The 14008-nt window shown below is 36.8% G+C and overlaps 1 protein-coding gene across 2 annotated transcripts; it reads right to left on the bottom strand.

Moving 5' to 3' along the window:
• Positions 1-1640: 1640 nt before the first annotated feature.
• LOC109540767 lies at positions 1641-10638 on the bottom strand. 2 transcript variants are annotated; one of them, XM_048666333.1, is made up of 9 exons: positions 6272-10638; positions 4660-4914; positions 4232-4454; positions 4034-4170; positions 3809-3935; positions 3644-3724; positions 3312-3555; positions 2299-2433; positions 1641-2025 (listed from the first exon to the last, which is right to left on the bottom strand). In XM_048666333.1, the coding sequence occupies exons 1-9, from the start codon at positions 6302-6304 to the stop codon at positions 1950-1952; spliced, it is 1311 nt and encodes a 436-aa protein (XP_048522290.1). In that variant the 5' UTR covers positions 6305-10638; the 3' UTR covers positions 1641-1949. The 2 variants fall into 2 exon arrangements, with proteins under 2 accessions (XP_048522290.1, XP_019764780.2); XM_019909221.2 differs by lacking the exon at positions 6272-10638 and having other exon boundaries at positions 4660-5376.
• Positions 10639-14008: the final 3370 nt, after the last annotated feature.

The following is a 14008-nucleotide window of genomic DNA, read 5'->3' as shown; positions in this document are numbered from 1 at the left end:
CCCCACCCTGTTAATTTCACAAGTTAGGAAAAAAGTTCATAAGGAAAGTAGTATTGTTTTTTATAATTTTTTTATGATCTTTTTAGCAAACTTACTAGATGTTTCACTTCTCAGGAGAATTTCTGCGTAAAATCGACTTTTTAAAATACCATTTGCAATTACCGCATCTAGCGGTCATCTGAGAAATGTCAAAATAATTTCCAGCAAATTATTTTCTTCAAGTTTGTTATGAATTTTTTTTTGGACACACAAATACATTCCAAGATACAGCCGCTTACCATCCTTATTGCGACAAACACAATTGTAGTTTATAATAATAATATATCAGTTTATTTAACAAAAGTTATACGCAAAATTATGGCAGCAACAATAATTGCCATTTTTACAATACGTATCAGATGGCTCTTTTCTTGCATCAAAACAAATTTTTTCTTATAAATTTGCGAGTTAAACTACCGATGGTCGCGCTGAGAAACGTCCAATTACTTGTTGTCGAGTGACAGTTGAGACTTGTCAGAGTTTTTTATTTATTGCAGTTGATGGCAGAGAATAACATAAAACAATACTTACACACTTTTCGATCTGTTTCTATTTCTTTTCGCTTGCAAAACCACAGTCAGCAAAACACATACGCAAGCCAAACAAATCACAATCAGATGTAAACATCAAACTGACACTAATGTCAATAAAACAAGTGTCAAATTACTACTTAACTTGTAGTTATAATTTTAACCCCCAGAGGTCGCCTGGACTCGCGAATTATGTCTATTTTACATGTAGAACAAGAAATATTTTGAAAAAAGACAACTTTATAGGTTGTTAGACGTAGGACGGTTAGACGTCTAGCTTTCAACTTAACGAGTACGTGTCATTTTCAAAACTACCCAGAATAAAACTTTTTAATGGAAAAAAGTAACAAAAATAGAAATTTTAATTAAATAAACCTAGTAAAATCGGAAAAAAACGAAGAGTTTAAAGTTAGACATACGAAATTTGACCTATTATGCTGTTTTATTTCAGGATATTTGTTGTACATGTAAAACAGACATAATTTGTAAAAAAGCGTTTTTTACGCAAGAACCGTAACAAATCATACTATCATATTTAGGAATGTTTTCCGGGTTTTGAAGCCGTGGTCTATGGGAATTTCTTCCTGACGTTTCGTCCACAACTGCGGTGGACATTATCAAAGGCGATGAGTCAGTGGGCGAAGTGATCTCCCGTGCTTTCCGACTAAGACTTGTCTCTGGTTCAACCATAGAACAAGGCATATAGGGCTCAACTGCTGGATTTCCCGTCGTATTTCGTAAACGTCAGGAAGAAATTCCCATGGACCACGGCTTCAAAGCCCGGAAAACATTCCTAAATGTAATTTAACCGTCCGTGAAAGCCTTCATAGTCTGATAAATCATACTATGTTGAATCGTTGCTATTAAAAAAGCTTCCTTATAAATACTCCTAATACGTTATGTACTTTTTTTGGGTGCATATGAAAAACACAAGTTGATGATCGTTCCAAAGAAACGAAACGTTTTAATAAATAAATCTTGAAGAGCTCAAAAAGGTGCCATGAGAAAGTATTTTTGTTTTTTGATATAATTTTAAATAACTTCAACAATGAAAGAAAAACGAACGAAACATTTCTTTTTACTTTTCCGTATATTTAGGAACTCAAAATTTTCACATTATTTAACTATAAACAATCAGTTATTCACTTTAATTGATTTCACCAATTTCTTCATTAAACATAATCCGCAAAACGAACAAAGAACAAATATAAGTACTACATAAGATAATATATCAGAGAGTAACAAGTGGAGGACAATGATTACATTGGAAAGAAAATATTTGCCTCTTTGAAACTATAACAATTAAGTATATCGTATGAAACTATTAAATAACTGTAATAAATATGTAGATATACAAATGCAAAAACAATTTTTTTAAATTTACTTAAGGTATCGAGAATCTTCAAAATTAAATGTTGCGAGGATTGCACTGCTTAAGGACTTGTCGTTGATTTTGCTAAAAAATAATATAAGAATGTGTAGGATTGAAACGCAATTCCCCAACGATTGATCTGTTCTGAGAACGTTTACTACAAATATACGGAAAAGGTAGATTATTCTAAATGGACTACCGGTTATTTATTCGCCAAACCTATTTTCTTATTAATTATCAGATTAGGTACTCCCTTTAAAAATAGCTCGCTCCAGTATCAGTCAGATAACATACGAGTTTTGTGAAAATTAAGTACGTCTATTCTAAATACGCAGCAAAAAATGAACGATAACTTACATAAACGAAGAAGAGGACCAGTCAAAAACTCCAAGTGAGTCTAGTTGTTCTAGAATATACGCAGCTTCATTTTTAGTCGCCAACTGAATTTCACATGGAATGGACTTTTCAAGTCGAATTCCATAGAGAATTGCTCTGGAATAAACAAAAAATGTTGTACTCATGCTAAATATGAAAATTGTGATAACCGCAAAATTGGATCAAATTTATTTTGTACCTTGTGTGTACCTCCTAAATAGCTAAAGCAAGATGCCATTATTATTAAAATATTCTCAATAGTTTCTCAACTTATTCCTTTGACCAGTGCGGGAGATTAAAACTGCATTGTGGCAATGTTAGGAAATGTGTCAGATCTTCAAGCTTTGGCATGAATAAATTTAAACCGACCGGAGTCCACATCGTTTCCTGGATCGCCAACTCATTCTACCCTAAAGGGCACGAATCTCCGCGAAAACGATGTGGACATTGCACTTAAAATTAATATTTATAAAATTTATCGTAAATGGCCCTTAAAATAAATCTAAAATCAAGTAAAAAAAGTCATCAACATTTTCCTAGCAACGGAACTGAGTTAGTGCGCCGGTGCGAGTTGGCGCACCAGACCATTTGCGAAGCACTGCGCCAACTCCTAAAAATTCACTGAGTTACCTAGGCCTACTCAGATGGGACACGGACTTAAGATTGACTGTAGACAGTCTGAAGATATACGCGTCAGAAGTCATAGCTATGGTAATGCTAATAAGATGTTTTATTAAAAAGCAAACTTTCAAATTAATCCATAAAATTATATTTAAAACAAGGCACGAATTGTATTTGCTTGACAACTACGAGTGGGACAACAATTCAAACATTGTAAACTTGTCTTCAAATTACGTAAGACAACGCACATTGATGCCATTGGGACTTCGATAATCAAGTATTTCCCGAAAATAAAATGAGCTTTTTTGTAACAATTTAACGAAATACTATGCCTGCTGAAAACGGATGTATGGAATGGTTAAGCTAAAACTTACCTCATTTTCATCAACATATTCATGTTGTTTAATTTGTTCTGGTTAGTTCTAGAATATACGCATGTATAGCAGCTAAACTTAGTTTTATCAACAGCTTCGATACTGATGTATCCGTGGCATGCTAAATGCACTTTTCCAAAACATTTGGTGCATTTTATGGTTTCATATTTGTCAGGCAGTCGCCATTTACACGGACAGTATGTGTCTTCACTGGACAGGATAGAAATATTTCCCCAATCAATTTCTAAAAATTGCCAGGTTTTTGGTTTGATCATAATATCTTAACAGTATAAGTAGATAAGAAAAGTGTGATTTTGATACGCAAAACTTGCCTCCATTTGTACTTATGTCACTATTAGGTGATATGACCTGCAGTTTATGTTTTTTTGACGCATTTTCGCCGCATGTACCATCTAAAAGATTTCATTACAAGTTAGCACCTTTTACCTGGGAGGCATAATTTGAAATGAACACTTATGTGCGTGAAAACTTCTCACTGTTGTGTTTCCGCTTCAGCTCAGGGATGTCTTCCATATTATCATCATCCTCCAACAAATTGTTTTTCGCATTACTTACTGGGACTGAACTGTTTTCAGAATGGGTAAGTTTTCGAACTTCGGCAAACTGCGTCGAAAAACAAAACCAATATTTATACGCGCATCCGGAAGCCCATTCGCAGTTTCGTATTATTCCATAGAAGTGCTTTACATTTACAAACTTACATTTGCGCCGCGGCCCCACGAAATAACTTTATGAAAGCCAGTGGAAATATTTCCCAAGCTTGTTAAGTTATTTGGGTTAGAACACAGCAGTTCTTTGGTTGGCTCAAAGTTAGGAGGCTCATATTCAATTGGAACGCCTGAATAACAGATAACCATTTTGGTTACGAAAAGGTTCCGGTTGCTTCAGAGCATACAAACCTTTGTTATAAAAAATCTCGAAAGACATTTTCACATTGTCTTCTTGCCACTTCTTCCCTGGTATTCCAGTCAGAACTTTAAAGTACTCCATGGTTGCGGCTTTTACTGCTGAACTTTTCTGATTAGACTTGGAATCTTGCTTGTTGTATTTAATTTTTATGTTGTAAGTTTCCAAGAGCTCGTCACTATCTTTTCCGATGATGTGCATTGCAATTTCCTTCAGCTGAAATGTTTACTTTGCATTATATTCCTTGAATATAATGAAGCGCAGAAGAATATAGCACTCCGACATAATGCTTAATTTTTGAAGGAGAAATATTGTTAAGAGTCAGCTGAATCTTAGAAACACTGTAGTGTCTCTAATAAGGTCATAATTTATGAGGGGCTGGCAAAATATTTAAATTCTTTATGGATTGTTAACTACTTACATAATCCTTTTCTATAGCTTCAATGATACCATTGGAAGCCGAATGATAATATACCCTGATAAAAGTATTTTGAGATTTGCGTTTACATACTCTATAGGGAATGTTTTGATAGTTCTTCACCTCAAATTCCTTCTCAGAAATCGCAATTCGCTGGTAAATAATGTTCAATATCGAGATTTTCACCAGTCTCTTGGCATATTTCTTGGATAGTTGGAAAGTGTTTACTGAGTTTTTTACATCGCTGTTCGTTAAAACCTGAAGAATACATAAGCGCGACTTGAAAAATGTATGCGATATCATGGTAGGAAAGCTAAAACTATCTCTTAAAACATCTCACATAATTAAAAAAAGGGGATTTTTATGTAGTTTACACACGACGGATTACTCATGGTAAACAAATTGAAGTTTGAAAATGTTTTAAAGCTGCATCATTACAATGTTCCAATAAACATAACAGTTTAGCTACAGCTGGAAGGTTCTCTAGCTGACTTGATATTAGCTCATGGATACATTTAATTCTCATATATCTGCCCGAAGACGAGTTGTATAATTTTCCTACTTTTTTTGTGATGGCTCTATGATTATCATTTGAAGTTAAAGATCGAATGGTGTAATAGAGTTCAGTTCATAATGGTGAAGGTTTTATAGCTTGTATGTGCGATTTAATTTAAATATCTTCTGAATGGTAACGTTCACAAGGGCGGATCCAGCTTTTGAGTCAGGGGGGTCAAGTAGTAGAAATTCAGTCTTTTGTTGCCTATGCAATTAGAAAAAATATTGTCAGTCGTTATAAACCCAGCCCAAGGAGGGCTCATGACACCCATGACCCCCCCTGCATCCGCCCTTGAACGTTCGCATGCAGGGAAACTTTCCTTTTTCAATCACACGACGATAAAATAGAAGTCGAGTTCACACTTGCCTTAAATTTATATTCGTAATAGAGCGTGCACCTCTACACAATATTTGAATACTCGAATTATTCGAGTTTGATTCCGAGCCCTAATAGAAATCAATATAAAGGTGCAATTTTTACAGAATCATCAACATCATCAATTCCATCAGTTTGTTTACTTGTAAACAAGTATGTTTTATTTACCAATAAAACAATTTTGTATAAATTAAACGTATGTAGTGAATACAGGGGGGGTGCAAGACTTTTGCAAGTGAGTGTATTTGCGCACCGATGTTATATGAACGTTTCGGCATGAAACAACCTCAGGTAAAGAAATACTCATGTAGGCGATAGTTTAAACACCCTGTATATTTAATATAGATCTGCAATGCTCTTCAATATTCAATCAAACAAAAAAAGTTGCGCTTTTGATTGAGGTCAGTTTTCTAAATCGCCTCTTGAATTTCGAACGTACGTTTCGTATTTTCCTCTTGAAAACCTAGCAGGAATAAAGAATGGCGCAAGATATGAAATTGTAAGCCGAAAAAACTAAAACAAATGTAGATTTTAAATACTTGTAGAACATAACACGCAACGAAACATTCTGAATAGGTTTTCAATGTTTAACTTGGATTTGGGTGATTGCTAAAGCATAATGAAAAACTATTCCGACAAAAGCCTGCTAAAAACAGGGTATATAAGATGCAGTACAAATCTTACCAAATTCATCGACGCAAAAGCTTTGGATTTCATTTTATTGATTCTGATTACGGAAATAACTTTTGAAAGCGTGAAAAACCGAAAAACTAGCAAAATTAATGTCAGATAAGTTTTTCCACAAAGTTCCAGACAATTGAATGTCGCTGTCAAACATTCGCGGTTTGCGTCCGTATGCCAGATATCACGCAACCAAGAAAACACCGTAATGGCTGCTGGCGGCTTTCAACCGTCTATTAATAATGTTATTTGTTTTTAAAAAAAAATAGTAATAAATATATGAATACTTACTTCGTTATTGACTGATCATATATTTTAATACTTCTCTTAATTATTTGTTTATTGTTGTATAAGCAAAATATGCGAGGAGCAACTAAATGTCGCCGATTTTTACCTTAAAGAACACTTCAAATTAAGCACTTTTTGCGAAAAAAAATTCACCAGTGTTTTTCGCAAAAGTTTGAGCATTTTTTCCAACGTCGTCCATTGATTGAGGTTATCTAGCGCGCTGTTAGTCAGATTTTATTAACTAAAAATCTTTGCCGCAGTTTGGGTTTTTTTTTTTTGGGACTCGAAATTTAGCCTGAAAGTAGTAATTTTTCTCAAACTTTGTGAGTGTTTTTCAGCTTAATTTATGGACCATACAGGAAATTTTTGAAAAAAGGGAAGAAAAACTGAAAATTTGGAAGGACTCAAACGACACAAGCACCTGATATTTATTAGAAATTTAAGGACTTAAAGGACTAGTCGAGTTGCCGTTTTCTCTCTCTTTATCATCTCTCTCATATACGTCTGGGTTTCATAGGGGTTCAGGAAGGCGAGAAGTTGCTTATGGTCAACAAAAGCCAAATCGCTATTTATTTTTAATTTTTGCTAAGGTAATCTGATATCAGGACTGCCGTGTTACCGTTTAAGACTATGTCCACCTTATAGAAAATATCATAACCATCAACATTTTTCCTATAGATTTTTCGAGAAAATGCCGTTTTTCACGACTTTTCACCCTCTGAAATTCACCAATTTCCAAAACAAATCAAAAGGCACCGCCATGATGGTTTTGCTCTTGGCGCCGGCGTGTCAGTCCAAATTTTTTGCGCAGTTGCCAGTATTATTATTACCACTTCCTTAACCAACGACGCATCAAATTGAAAACTCCAGAATTTAAAAGTTAAGTTTTAAAGTTGGAAATTTTTGGACAATGGCCGGTCTTGCAACTTATAGTGTGTGTACCGTTGTGCGGTGCAGTAACTGCAGTATAACTGAACCAGACTTTTATCAAATTTTGCTAGATTGCAATTAGAAAGTTATTGGAAATTATAAGTACTGTAATGCAGTAATAAGGTTAATCCTTATTTTAACACTGCATTTGCCTTATTTCTCTAACGAAATGATAGTTATTGGAATGCCTAATTCACTGCTTTCAGTATCCACAGTGGCCACCGACCACAGAAATTAGTGATCTGTGGACTTAACCTGCAAGCGGACGTTAGAAATGTCAATTGCCAGTATAAGGTAGAAATAAAGCGTACAGTATTGCTGCACAAATAGCACGGAACAGTACCCTTATTAAGGGGTCCCTTATTTTCTGACTCAATTGCGCAGGCGCGTATGTTTCAAAATACCACTAGCTTTATTACTGCATGTCCTTATTGAGCGTCCAATAATGGTGGGTATATATATATAAATAATCTTTATTTCCTATAGAAAAAGGCTATCGACCCAATCGGTCTTTCTGCCCTAATGGTGGGTATATACCCGAGAATAAGGATAAGGCTTAAGGCATAAAAAGAACGCTTTATTAGGAATAACGCCACTTGGGGTGTATATAAAGCAGAATAAGGAACAATATTATTTTATGTACAGCCACTCAAATTGCAGCATAGGCTTAAGAAACAATAGGGTTGTGTCAACATTATCGCGATAACATACCAATAAAAGCTTATTTCATATATACCTATATTGTACATTAAAATGGATTTGTCCTCTGAAGAAGTTGTAGTTCGTTTTGGTTTAATAATTTCGTTTTCTAACCTCATAACAAACTGTAAATACGATGTTTGGCGGTCACATGGGATATTGGAAAATCATTTATCTTACAAACTGCGCATGCCTCATTAGAATAACGCCTAACAGATAAGATAAAAGTTGAAAGTTGGCAGCTTTCTTAAGCCTTATTCCTTAAGCGTTAGGCACTATTCGGTTTATAAACACCTCTATGGACTAACGCACAACAATCTTTTAAGATACGCCTTAATCATTAAGCGTTATTCCTTATTCTCGTGTATAAACCCACCATAACTCTCTATTCTCTATTGAACGTTTGTTTTGATTGGGATTTTCTACTTTGATGGCAATATAGCTGAGCGGTATCGAATTTTCGACTGCGCGTACGGTGCGTGCGGGCTTGTGCGTGGGTGACAGCAGATCGTATTGTTAAGCTTTACCGCACTTACTCTTGGTAAAAGTTCTGGCGGAATTGCGGTTTTCCGCATTTCTTTGTCCGGTTGACCTTCTTCGTAACTGCTCTAGTTCTGAAGATCCTTGTACTAGTCATCGAAAAAAAATCACTCTGTATAATGATTCAACTTAACGTCTAATTTACGCTTTTGCATTCGTCAGCTAGGCGTCATTGTGATTGGTCATTTAGACGTACTAAAGCTGTGACTTACGTCACAGTCAGTTGGACGTCTAACTTATTAGTCCATGGACTAATATAAGACGAATGTCGTCATTTGGACGTCATCTAGACCAAAAATGCTACATGGGCTGCAATGTGAAGGGACTTGTGTGATCGAAAACCGAAAGGAGTAGATCAAGATAATTAGCCATCCTTAATAGTATAGTTTTGCCTTCAACCGCGGGGTTTTCTCATGTGGCCCATAAAAACCGGTAATGTAGGGCTGATTTGAATAAAAAGCGGACCAAATGCGGCTCGTCCGCACCCTTGTCTGGTAAGGAAATGCTCCAGGAGTTTGGCGGCCGTAATAAAGGCTGACCCCCGTTTCTTCCGTCGGCCCAGCCGACCTCGGGGCTTCCAAAGCCACGCACACGTGCTCCCGTCCAGGGCGCAGGACTGAGCCCGTAGCCGAAACGTCCTGCTCGCCCTCCCGAAGCCCATTCCTTGCGGGACAGGCGCTCGAATATACCGGCGCTCCTTCGGGACTTTCTCAATCTGATGCCGATATGGAGCTACAGGGTGTTGGGCCACATTGACCATTGAGCTTGTCGCGTGACTTTTACGGGCAGATGTCGCGAAAGTGGCTGTGGAGTGACTGTGCGTCCTGCTAGCAATGCTGGAACCGCTTGGATGGGTGAGAGCATGCTGTAAGGACTCACAAGCTCACAGATTTTCATAATGGTAAGAGTATGTTTGTAGCAAGAAAACCCTGGAAAACGGGCAACAGTGTCGTTTTGTATATGTAGGTATATGGGCCTCCGTGTATCAGTCGTCATAAAATATCGCATGATTAATACTTAATTAAGGAGCATATAAAAAGCGCTTTTAATAAGCGATCGATGCGGTTTGCCTGCATTTACATGCATGGAAATACAATCTGCTCATTGCATATTAATCAGGCCTTGGCTAAAAATACCCACTTCGAGGTGATTGGGAAAGCTGCAGTTCCCAAATCCAGTCCCCGAAAGACCATGCAACAGCACCCTCCCCCATAAAAAACCACACTAAAACTGCCCTAATTTGTAACGCGCGACTGTGTTACGTGTGTTTGCGCGTTTCGTCCTAATTAAATGTGAGATCGGGTAGTGGAACACGTTCATGGACTGTGAAATTTATAAAGCATTATGCTTATCCAGGAATAAATTGTTAAATATTCATGAGCCGGCGAGGGTCAGGCTTAAACGATGCTCGAGAGAATCTGTTAGTGGCGATGATCCAGGGATAGGGAGCGAATGGAGAAAACGGCACTTTGAACTATCATCCAAAAAACAGAGAAACTATCGAATAGCTTGCAGTTTTTAAATCAGATGCATTTTGCAAAAGCGGCAACATACTTGGCACACACAAACTTTGCCGACTATTTTTCGGCGATTTCCCACCATAACGCAAACTGACTTAAAGCTCGTTCACACGGTGACATTAATGTACTGACATCCAATGTCGTGACGTGAATTGCACAACAATGTCATTGTCTGAACACCCGAATGTCTCAATGTCATGGTGTCGTGACACATTTCAAAATGGTTTGTTATTCGCGCGATCAACTACCGATGGGGGCGCTGCCAAACTTCAAATTAGGCGTAGCCGAGTGTCAGTTGGGACTTGTCAGACTTGTTTATCTAATGGAATTAATAAACAAGCGAAATATGAGAGTTGAAATCGTAACAAAAATGAATATGAATGAAGCAAAAAACAAAAATGAAAAGCTTGCAAAAATTGATTAGATTAAAAGAAAGCAAATCACAATTAGATGTAAACACCAATGTAAACAAAACAAGTCTCAAATTACTAGTTAACTTATAGTTATAATTTTAGACACCTGGGAGGGTTTGGACTCTTAAACTTGCGAACCGCGACACAGTAATGCCAGATCGGTAAAAAAATCCGGTTTTTCCTAGAATTTCAATAAAATTATAAATAAAAATGTTTTATAAAAAATGAAAAGGAAAACAAAAAATTATATTGGAAACGGTATATTACGAAATTGTAAAAAATGGAATTCATAATTGAGCTTCAATTTGTATTCTTCTGATTTATTTTTTTTAATTCAAGCTTTAATTTAAATAGGTATTTGACAAAGTTTATGTGTAGATGGGGCAGTTGCGAAAACACACTCAGTGCAGGTCAATCGCTTTTTGCATCCCAGTAAAGATTATTTCCCGTAAATTAAAAAGACCTTAAAGGAGACTCTTAACTAATTGAGATTACTTTTAAAAATGTGTGGTTCTTTTCTACTTGTTAGCCTTATGTAGTCCGATATATTAATATTTTCTTGCCAGAATTCAATTTTTATGCAGATAAACGAAAACTCTTAAAAATCCCTAGACAATTATAACAAATCTATTTTTTCTTTTGCTTGAAAAAAATCCTTAGAACTAGGGAAAAGTTACCTAGTATGGCATTACTGCCGTGACATCCTGACACTCCCGATGTCTCCGTGCTTTGAATATAAAACTAACTTAAAACTAGTTAGTTTTATATTCAAAGTCTCGGTGACATTTCTTTAAGGTTATCAATCTCTTTTGATTTGATTACATTTCGGGAATATGACCAATCATATCCATGTCTATGGGATAAATCGTATCGTATAAATCGCCCATTATAAGGATAGACAAAAACGTGAACAAGCAGAAGAAGCGCTTCTAGAAATTGTTAACTTAGAAAAGGTGATTTTTGATGCCCCTAGTTTGTTTGTACGCCTAATTCACTGTCTCATCCATACCCGTTTTTTTTTTATTTTCGCCTTAATTTTAAAATAATTACTTCTTCTAACACGTCCGCTACTGTCTGTCGCGATACTATGTGTTACGCCCGTATGCATTGTAGATCCCAGCGATTCGCCGATAACATATGTCGGCATAGCGAAAAGCGAGTCGCCAGCGAAACAACGGCGGCAATTCAAAAGATAGATAGATAGATAAAATGTATTAAACATAATTTTTTGTTTTTTTTAATATTCAATTTTGCATCCAAAATATCTCGATGAACAGTATACAATATTTCGAGATATCGATCCATATTTAATAGCCTAAAATGTTCTTAACACTTATATTAATTAACTTATACTAAAACACATATAGCCCAAAAAGTAAGTAAAAGTATTTACTTGGCGAGTTGTCGGAGATGGGTAAGACCAGCTCCAACATTTCACCAAAAAACACCGAATTGAGCATACGTAAGATCGGCGAACGAACGATTATGATAATATTTTTATCTCGGCCAACGAATATTTTTCTGCCAGTGCTGCCAAGTTGAGTGACAAATCGCATATTAGGCGATCAAATGTGCTAAAATGCGTCTCAAATGTTGAAATTGCGATATGTGCCAAAAAAGCACCACAAAGTCTTCGTCAACGTTGGGCGATTTTGGCGCTATTTTGTGTGTGACTATGCGACTTTCTTTACCTAAACCTTGGCAACAATGTTTCTGGGTTCATTTATGTCGGCGACATTACGGCGAATCGGTGCTGCTTAACTATGTATATCGGCGTTAGTATGTGTGAACACCTAGGATCATGAATGTCGAAAACTGTCACGGAATTAGATGTCACGACACTGATGTCACCGCCTGAACGAAATTTAATAGTCACTTTCACATTCCCATCAACGGTATGTCAAAACCACTGCTAGTTCAGTCATATTCGAGCAAGTAGCTGTTGTCAGATTCCCACGTCAAATTTAATTTAAGTCTACAGGCTCGTTACCAGTTGCTAGACGAGGACCGCAGCTGGCCCCCTGGAAGCCTCAGTTATGCGAAAGTTGAGTCGCAAAGCGTCAAATTAATTGAAACTTTCGGCTGCAAGTTAGCTAAAGCTCGTCGCACACCAACTCCGGCAACAACCAGCAGTCGTTCAATTCAGCCGGTGATAGTTGAGCAGCAATCAGAATTGCCAATATAGCGTATCATTTTCTCCTAATGATGTCTTATGGTCAAGCTTGTTGTCTATTTGCTCTTGATGGTAAACAGTTGCACCTTGGACAATAGTCCAATATAAAAGATGTATACTGAAAATGAAATTTTGGTGCCTCTAAACTATCGAATCCTGCAGCACCATGTTGCCGCTAAACAGTCCCTTTGGGTCTCCCGATCATATTGTTTTTGGTAGGTGGCCTGAAATTCTCTCGCGTTTTAATCGGCATTATCCGAAGTTTTCGGGGGAATTGGCGACCTTCCGGAACACTCCACATGGAATTAAGCCCCGGGAATCAACAACAATATATCTATATACTGGGGAATATAAGGGAATTCTTCGGGGCCATGTCGTCGCTGGCGTGTTGTTGAGGAGGGGTGGCTTTGTTTCTGCCGTGAAGTTTCAAGTAGGTCATCAATGTCGAGGCGGGGAGTTGGGGCCAATCAATAGGGGGATTTTTCTTTCTTGAAAATACCCGGAGATTTGCCCGAAAAAATTCAATTTCTATTGCGGCCGATACGCTCCAATAGTCGGAGAAATCAATTGACAATAGGCTCTTTGCATTATTTTTTTTTTAATTAAAAACACACTAGAATACAAGTTTTGTTGCATATAAATACACTGCAAGAAAAATAAATCCGGAAAAAATTATTTTGCTATTAAATGGGCTTTCAAATCTGATCAGATTGACGTCATGCTGAAACACCATGTGATTAGTCCGACGTCACAAGACACGCCGGCCTGCCGTAGTCCAGTACTTGTCTTTATCTATGGTCCAGTAGTGTGATTATGTAAATGTTGTTTTATGTGGAAAATGGCTGATGAAGAATTTTTGAAAGCTCAATCAGACAACTTTTCGTTGCCTACCTAAACCGTTGCAACAACCTAAATGCCGTTTTCCACCACTTTTCGCCCTCTGAAATTCACCAATTTCCAAAACAAAACAACGGTCGCCATGATAGTTTAGCACTTTGCGCCGGCGTGCCACTCAACATTTTTCGCGTAGTTGCCAGTACTATCATTACCACTTCCTTAACCACCTACGCGATCAGTTTTGCTGAAACATTGAAACAGAATCAATTTGAAGATTGAAGAATTTGAGAATTTTAAAGTTTTTTTTAATATAAAATAAATAGTAATTAGTAATACCCAG

The sequence above is a fragment of the Dendroctonus ponderosae genome, unplaced genomic scaffold, assembly GCF_020466585.1.
Source record: "Dendroctonus ponderosae isolate FM_Combo_2020 unplaced genomic scaffold, Dpon_F_20191213v2 Dpon_F_20191213_496, whole genome shotgun sequence".
Taxonomy (NCBI): Eukaryota; Metazoa; Arthropoda; class Insecta; order Coleoptera; family Curculionidae; genus Dendroctonus; species Dendroctonus ponderosae.
This window is presented reverse-complemented; position numbering and strand designations above follow the sequence as displayed.